This window comes from Cibotium barometz, chromosome 4, assembly GCF_041138505.1.
Source record: "Cibotium barometz isolate CiBa-2024 chromosome 4, ASM4113850v1, whole genome shotgun sequence".
Lineage (NCBI taxonomy): Eukaryota > Viridiplantae > Streptophyta > Polypodiopsida > Cyatheales > Cibotiaceae > Cibotium > Cibotium barometz.
Genome location: NC_141049.1, coordinates 55,952,330 through 55,960,532, shown reverse-complemented (window position 1 = coordinate 55,960,532; position 8,203 = coordinate 55,952,330). Strand labels below are relative to the sequence as shown.

Genomic DNA, 8,203 nt, shown 5'->3' with positions numbered 1-8,203 from the left:
AAACTCCTTCCTCACCACTGCACTAACACGCGATTGGCAAAAAAAGGGCATTTTCAAGGCACTTAGTGCACCCTAGTATAAGTATGATACATGCAATGGGAGGGGTGGGACTTGAACTGATAAGATGATATAAGAATGCTCCCTATAGTGAAGCGACAGGACCCAGACCCATATGATGGTATAAATGGAAGGGGTGGGCAAGAGGGATAGATTCAGGTTAGCCTATAAAACCTTCTTAAATTGATGGGAGAAGAAACTCCAAGATTTAAAGTGTCAAGAAAATGCTTGTCCAAATTTGCATTTTCATCTTCTACCGATGGAGAAAAGATAAATGTAATGCTTGATAAAATTAGTTTCCGCAACACCGGTGGGCACACATTGAACTCATATGATATGATGTCATAATTATGGTTTAAAGGTGGTTCAAAATTTTGTATGACGGTAGTGGATGGGTGGGTCATGCATCATGATGACATAAATATGTCTACTTGCCTACGAAGCCCAATGCATAAACATGGAGGGTTGGGGAAAAGATACGTTAAGCTTAGCCTAGAACTTGGCCCTCAAATTTATTTAGCTAATTAGATTAAAGTGTGAAAGAAATATTTGTTCAAAATTACAATCACCTCTTCAATCCATGGTGAAAAGGATGGATGTAAGGCTAGTGGCAAAAGCACATCATTACCTTTGGAATCTATGGTGAAAAGGATTGATGTAAGGCTAGTTAAAAATATTTTCCCAAACATTGGCATAAAAGCAAAGCATGGTAGCTAATGTTGACTGTATACTTCCTAGTGGTTAGTGAGAGAAGGCTCCGGGTTGTGATGATCTTAAGGCTTGTAGTGGGCTAGGCTAGTTTGACAAGACAATCCATATGGATTTCATAATAATATATACTAGTACTCAACCCGCGCATTGGTGCGGTACATTAAGAAGCAAAACGAAGGAATGGAAGCCGAAATACAAAGGGTCAAATCAGGAATGAAAGAGGGAATACAAAGAATCAAATCCAGGATTTCTTTTTCCTCTCCTCTCTTTGTGCCTTAGGTGTCCATCATGGTTAATATGTAATAGATTTATAAAGACAACCCATTATTTTACTAATGGAGTATGAATTTCATATTAATATATGTAATATGCTTCGATGTTTGAAACCACTGGCAAACCAGGTCCGTGGCTCGATCTTTAAGCTGTAATTCCGACATAGAGAGTCGAGAGCCAGTCTCGAGAGAGACGTGAGGAAAAGTGTAGTAAAAATTGTGGCTGTGCACATATGGACAATACATGCGGACGGGGTGAAAAGTGTTTGAAAAGGATATAATTACCTTTCACTTTGTTTTTTTAAAATCAAAAGTTTTATATATATATATATATATATTGACTGAAATTCTTTACAACAAAGTATCTCAGGTTTGTACAGAGACCAAGACAAGGACCTTTCGCTTTGTTTAATGGCATGATGAAAAGATGAGATAGATCTAGGAAAATTAAAAACACACACAATTTTCACAGTGGCCTGTGAAACCAGGAAGGGCGGACGGCAATATAGTGCTCACCGCTGAGGCTATGGAAGGGCAGCGGTTTGATTGCCCGGCCATGAGGAGTCGTCCTCCCGATCCTGCAACGGCAGACGGGCGGTGTATATGTGTAACGAGCTGGGAGGGACGGATCGTGGATTCGTGAGAACGCCATGAACGATCAATCTCTTCCAGCTTAAATTTTACTTTAACCTTTGTATGCTATGTGGCATGAATTTGCACGCAGTCGGTATCAACAGTTATAGGAATCAGGATAGTCGATGTGCATTGAAGGAGGCAAACATTTAATTTTGGTAACCAATATATAGATAGGTGAAGGACACAAGGACTAGGAGCACGCTGCACAACATAAATATATCACAAGGCATTTGTGTTTATCCATGTAGTGCTAGTGGTTGGTTACTTTGATTTGAATTTGGTTGGTTACTAATTGATTTCTTCATAGAAAATGGGATGGCAAAATCATGGCATCATAGTGCGTTAGTATGAAGTCGAAGGTCCTTTGCAACGAAAGGAAGGGATGCTATAGTGTTGATTGCACAAGTTGAGAGGGTGCAAGTCTTCCGTGAGACCTGCAAGCCTACGTAAAAGAAATATTAGTTAGCCTCTGGGACACTTGCTACGACACCACCCACCACCAATGCGTGACCCCATTCCACCGCCCCCAAATCATGATTGCTTTGTATTGTAGGAAAGGCTTTAGCTAATAATAGACACTAAAAGGATTCTTTATTACTACTATGCATTGAGTGGGTGAAGGGTAGTGAATCGTGATCCATAGAGATCGAATCGCTTGTTGCTGGGGTGTGCTTGTCTTACGATTCCGGCGATGAGCTTGAAGCGGCTCCTAACACTTTTGTTTACGAGGATTGTGCCGGATGATGGCAAACGGTAAACAAGGCTCTACCACACTGAAGAGAGATCCAACCCCGCTACCTTTCTACACACAGGCACCGCACAGTAAAGGTTTTACCGAAGGTAATATGCACCGTGCAAGCACCCCTCGACACAGATACGGTAATATTTGTTACCACTGTGCATTAGTTTCTACTCAGCCACTTCAGGTTTGTGTATGGTAGGAGAGCTTATTATGGAACGCTGGCGGCAGCCTCCAGCAGCGGAGAACAGCCTCAACTACAATGCGCCGCTCCGTTCCGTCAGAGGTGACGGAGCCGCTCCGTCGCCCTTCTACAAACTCAGCTCTGAGCTTAGCCAAGAGTCTCTGCGTATCCCTGGTGCCGTGCCTTTCCTCTGGGAGCAAACTCCCGGCCGTCGGAAACCCGCCTCTGGTGAAGCATTACCCCCTCCCAGCTCGCCGCCGCCGAAAACCCCTTCCTCCAATCCGACGACCAAGCGCACCCTCGCCGCCCTCTTCCGGCAGCCCAGCCTTACTGCCGCTGACTTACCCTCTCCCGTTCCGTCTCCACCGATTGCCGCCGCTGCCGATCACCCCCGGTCCTCCAGCGCCAGATACTCCGTCGTGCAGCCTCCTCTTAGCAGTAACGACGACGATGCTGCCTCTGACGCCACCTCCGACGCCGTCACCGCCACCGACGGCGGCCTGAGCGTCGACGACAGCTTCGTCAGCGGCGCCATCCGTCCGTCCAACATGGCCAGCGACGTCCGCGATTTCATCATGCAGCGTTTTCTCCCTGCAGCCCACGCTATTGCCTGCGACTCTCCACAGACGCCTAGCCGGCGCTTTGTGCCGCCGGCAGCCTCCTCTCCGTCCCGTAGTGGCGTAGACGCCAGGCCGAGTCCGCTGTTCTACGCCTCTGCACCAACCAAGCCAGCGTTATCGGCGAGGGAAACGCCGCTGCCGTTGCCACTCATCAGAAGCAGCTTAAACAGCGAAGATGTTGACGACGACGATGAGCAGCCTGCTTCGATAAGAGCTTGCGGCATGCTGACTTTCCGCATTAGGAATGCTTTGTTGCATTTTCAGCACTGTGCAAGCCCCTCTCGCTCCAAGCTGCAAAACAAGAAAAGCAGTAAAATTTTATCGGGCCCGAGAAGGCTTGTAGACATTCTCAGTGAAGGTGCGAGCCATGATGATGGCCAAGTAAGTGATGGGCCTTCGTGACCAGGATTACTGTTTCATAATCTAATCAACTTCTACCATTGTGCATCTAGGACATTGACATTAAAGGGCCATATTAAGCAGCTACAAATTTGTCCTGGTTTTCCTTCATCATATGCGCATGTTTCCTGATTAAATTGGACTTGTGTTGATTAACCTAGGATCAAGGATTACGGAACAAACAATTACATGAAAAAGCACGCAAGATGGTGGTGGTAGATCTCGCAATTCCTCCTCGCAAGCCTCCTAATATTGAGACTCACAGAGCAAGCCCCCTTCACCAGCTCATGGTCCTAGACGGCCACCTTACAAAGTCCTCTGACGAGTCCTCCAATTATTACGATACTCCAAGCAGTTTTAGCCCTGCAGCTGTTAATGGGGGCACAAATGCTGCAGCAATGTACTTACCTTTCCATGCAGGAACCAGAAGTGTTACTCAACCTGCAATCAATCACAACCTTAAGCCAAATCCAGCCCATCTTAATGCTTCAGCATTAACCTCTAATTTTGACACCCATCAAGCTTCCATGAGTGGTGAATCATCCGGTGATAGTGTAGATGCACAGCAAAATCCCTTGTATAACTATGATAATTTGCAGCAAAAGCCCCACCTAACTAATGGTCATGATGAAGAGATCATTAAGGGTACTAATTGGCCTCCTAATCGTGTTGCTGTATCTCGCAGCCGATTAAGTGCAATCCAAAAATGGCATGAGAGTAATGGTGATTATAATTATAAGCCTTCTTCTCCTGGAGGTGCTCTTCTCTGCCCCCCACTTCCCAAGTGTCCCACCCAGTCTTGGCTAGGCAGAGCCATTCCTCTCTCTGCCAAAAGCCCCTCTCAACTCTCGCATATGCACAGCGCCCCCCCCAAGAAAGAAAGCTCCCAAGAAGATCCCAAGTGGGAAGCTATTGTAAAAGGGAGCCATGTCCAACCTGGCCACTTGAGGTTTTCTGAGGTAAGCCTTTATATTAAATCCATATTTTCACCCCATTTTTTGTCTAGATTTAAGGTTCCAATTTATGTTCTAGGTGGAACTGTGTAAATATAGCAAAGGACCTAAAGCTCAAATGTTCCATCCAATTTTGAGACAATTTTTCTTTTAATTGCCGAATTTTTTAACTTACTTATACTCTGTTTTTCAGGAACTTCTCCATCAATCGCACAATGCTACTATGAAGGTTGGTGCAACTTAGGGTGGCACGGAAATGAATGAAGTCATGCGATGCCTACATAGAAGCTGATTCTCCCGCCCAGCAACATAAAATTGAAGAGAGGATGGGAACGTTGCTGCTACTTATACAAACTTATACATAGACGATAACATCTGTGCTACTTGGATGGGACCATTGTTGCTGCTTGTCTAGTATGCAATCAGATCATCCACCGATTGGAAGATATCTCATATGCAACTTGTTTAGGGCTCCTGCTTTTCTTGGTTACAGGGAAAGCATTTTAATATTAATAGACATTAATCTCTTCAACTTTAGATCCCTTTGTACATCGTTTATATAAGTGTATTCTTCTTCGTCTAAGTCTTTTTTTTTTTTGGGGGGGGGTGGGGGGGGGGGGAATAATTATGGGTCACTAGGAATTGCGTCTACAGCCTTTTTTCATGTGGTCACTCCATTCAATGATTTTCCAATGTAATTATTCACAACTTTTATCGTGGGTACTTATTCACAACTTTTAATTTCCAATGTAATTATTCACAACTTTTATCGTGGGTACTTATTCACAACTTTTAGTATGGGCATTAATTAATTAATGCCCATACCTTAGGTGAACCTAAGGCTTTCTCGGCACCCGCCAATCGCTTTTGCTCCCGTCACTTGCATGCTCAGCCCGCCTCGCTACGCTCTCCTGAGTCGCCTGCTTCCCTCCCCTCGCCCACCAGCGTGCCCTCTTACGGCTGCTTAGCCAGTCCCCTCACCCGCCTCCTCGCCAGAGTGCTCCCCTCTGCTACCCTGTCTAAGGTCCTTTGCTCGCCTGCCCCGCCTACTGTGCCTTCCCCTCAAATCTCCTCCCCTGCTTGCTTGCATGTCCTCCCCCCACCTACTCAATTCCCTTCACCCACCTCCCCCCCTTCCCTTCGGTTGCTCTGCTCGCCTACTCGCCTCCGTTGGCCTATCCTCTGCTGGCTTCCTCTGGCCTGGTCGCCTCCCCCACCTTCCCCTCGCTTGCTCGCCTCCCTCCCTCACTCCCCTGCAATCCCCTCACCTGGTAACCTCACCACGTTCCTCGCGCCTGCTCGCTTCCCTCCCTTGCCTAGTTCTTAGCCCTCTTTCAGCCATGTCCCTCACGATTCCATGCTTCCATACAGCCTAAGGAGCTGGGGAGAGAGAGAGAGAGAGAGGGGTCGGCCCACCGACAGGAACATGGTTGTGTTGTTGATCGCTTACGAGAGAGAGAGAGAGAGAGACAGAGAGACAGAGAGTGAGAGAAAAGCATGCATGTCCACATGCACATGAGGCATGCCTCTACTATTTTAATTGGATTTTAGAAGATTTGTTTCTAAAATAAAATAGGTCTTTCAACCTTTAAAAATTTGTTCAAACTTTCATTTCCTTAAGATTAAATGAAACAAGATTTTAGGACACTAGCATTATTTATTTTAAAAAAGCATTATGGGTACTTATTGTGTTCGTTCACTCAAAACCTCCTATAAAAAAAACATCAGTCTGATAGTTTATTCACAAAAAATCCATGAACAAAAAACCACATATATACTAGTATTAATGAAATGGAGAGAAGCCACGTGACCTCCCCACAACTTTTTGTAAGATCGTTTATTCACAAAAAGTCTAATTAGATAAGAAAAAGAACATATATATCCACACTATTATGCGCACTATTTTGGGAATTGCCATGTGAGAGTTTGGCCACGTGGCAGCTTCTCTTGCTCCCCCTAGGCGTGGGGGACATTAAGAGAAATGTGGGCTCATTTTTGGGCCTTTTAGTTTTAGAGAGAGTGGCGCTCAACCAATGAGGAAGAGATTTTCGTAAACGGAGAAAGTCGGCATTTTAAAGCAAGAATTTGACAAGTAAATAGAGTAAAATTATGCTCAAAATGCATCTTAAAATAACATTTACTCAACTTAAAAATAATAAAATAATACTACCGAATCTTTGCACGTAAGCTAAAAGATCGTGGTAGTTAATGATGGTAGAGAATCTCTAAGTTCCTCCCCAAAACTAGCTCTGATCTTCTTCGTCTCCAACATAGTCGTTCTTTCTTTTTCTAAGTCTCCTCCAAATTAAGCTCTCATCTTCTTCTTCCGTGTATCTTTTGCTACGCAAAATGATAACCTGTAGAAAGCCTCGTACTAGTATTTCAGCTATTACTGTATTCAATAGTTATAATACGGACGATGGGACATGGATACCATCTACAATTATAATCGGGAGCTGGGTACTTTTACAGAGAGAAGGAAGAGGAAGAGGAGAAATGCTAATGAATTTGTGGAGCCATTCAAGGGACAAGTTAAAGAGTTCAAGGTATGCGAATCTAGCAAGCGTGTGACAGAGGTACTAATACAACATGTTTTCTAGCATGTAGACTTGAGGGTGAAAAAATTTCCTCCTAGTCTTCCACGATATCGTCCCAACTGTGAGTAGTATCTCAGTTAAAGCTTCTTTTGTTTTAAAAGTATTTGATTGTTGTTATTATGCAGTTGTTTATCCATTCAATCCTGTCTCCTTATTGTTTTAAAAGTGTCTAATTGTTATTTTAAGAATGTCTAATCTTTTGATTTTATACAGATATTTATCCATCCAATAGGATAGACTCGCAACAACTAGTGGAGAGTATAAGTGGGATTTTTGACGCTTTCCATGCATATGTAGGAGAACAAATTTATAAAGTAAGAACTCATAGAGATCTTCCAGACCACATAATACTTTTCTATGATATGCAGTACTTTGAACCAAACACGTCTTTTGGATGGGGTCGTTTTACTCCATTACCCCTCCCATTATTTGGAAGCAAAGATTGGCCATTGCCAACTTCACAAACTAGTGAAAGTTATAGGATCAGGCTGTATCACTACATACAGAAGTCTCCTAAGGCATCTGTTATTGCAACAAAGAATGTTAAGCTTACTATTTTTATGCCTATCGAAGTGTTTGTTGACTTTTTCTTTGATGAAGAAATAAGAAATACTTCAACAATGTTTATGTGCAAGTCAAGTAAGGCACTGGACTTTTTGGACAATGGCTGGGACATGAGAAAGATAGAAGGCATCATTTCTGTTTTGGAGAAGAAGTCAATAGTTTGTAAGTACATTATTGGCTCTCAAAACTTCATTGCAACTTTTCACTACACCAGATATCATTATGTTAATGGCAACCTTGTTCCATTAGATCATGATTTGGAGTCAAATCCCGAGAATATGCCTCTAGTAATGGAGATATATTTTGGAAGGGCAATTGCTTACAATGCTAAACACACTATCTAAAACATCTCTTTCTCAAATTAGAGAAGACCTTACATACGAGGAGATTGAACAATTGCCCAAAGATTATACATTTACAATAATCGATACTAAAAAAGGTAAACCATTTATATTTACATTCACCATTTAG

At 43.5% G+C, this 8,203-nt stretch overlaps 1 protein-coding gene across 2 annotated transcripts; it reads left to right on the top strand.

The window, feature by feature from the left end:
- The first annotated feature begins 1,425 nt into the window (after positions 1–1,425).
- Positions 1,426–5,151, top strand: LOC147639419 (uncharacterized). 2 transcript variants are annotated; one of them, XM_086791144.1, is made up of 4 exons: positions 1,426–2,516; positions 2,603–3,600; positions 3,780–4,577; positions 4,765–5,151. In XM_086791144.1, the coding sequence occupies exons 1-4, from the start codon at positions 2,417–2,419 to the stop codon at positions 4,813–4,815; spliced, it is 1,947 nt and encodes a 648-aa protein (XP_086647270.1). In that variant the 5' UTR covers positions 1,426–2,416; the 3' UTR covers positions 4,816–5,151. The 2 variants fall into 2 exon arrangements, with proteins under 2 accessions (XP_086647270.1, XP_086647277.1); XM_086791151.1 differs by having other exon boundaries at positions 1,825–2,516; positions 2,618–3,600.
- Positions 5,152–8,203: the final 3,052 nt, after the last annotated feature.

What these genes read in the sequence shown, in the direction of transcription:
- LOC147639419 (XM_086791144.1), top strand. Translation starts at nt 2,417, where the DNA reads ATGATGGCAAACGGTAAACAAGGCTCTACCACACTGAAGAGAGATCCA. An exon ending in CGAGCCATGATGATGGCCAA is followed by an intron (nt 3,601 to 3,779) that starts GTAAGTGATGGG and finishes TGATTAACCTAG; the next exon opens with GATCAAGGATTACGGAACAA. An exon ending in GCCACTTGAGGTTTTCTGAG is followed by an intron (nt 4,578 to 4,764) that starts GTAAGCCTTTAT and finishes TCTGTTTTTCAG; the next exon opens with GAACTTCTCCATCAATCGCA.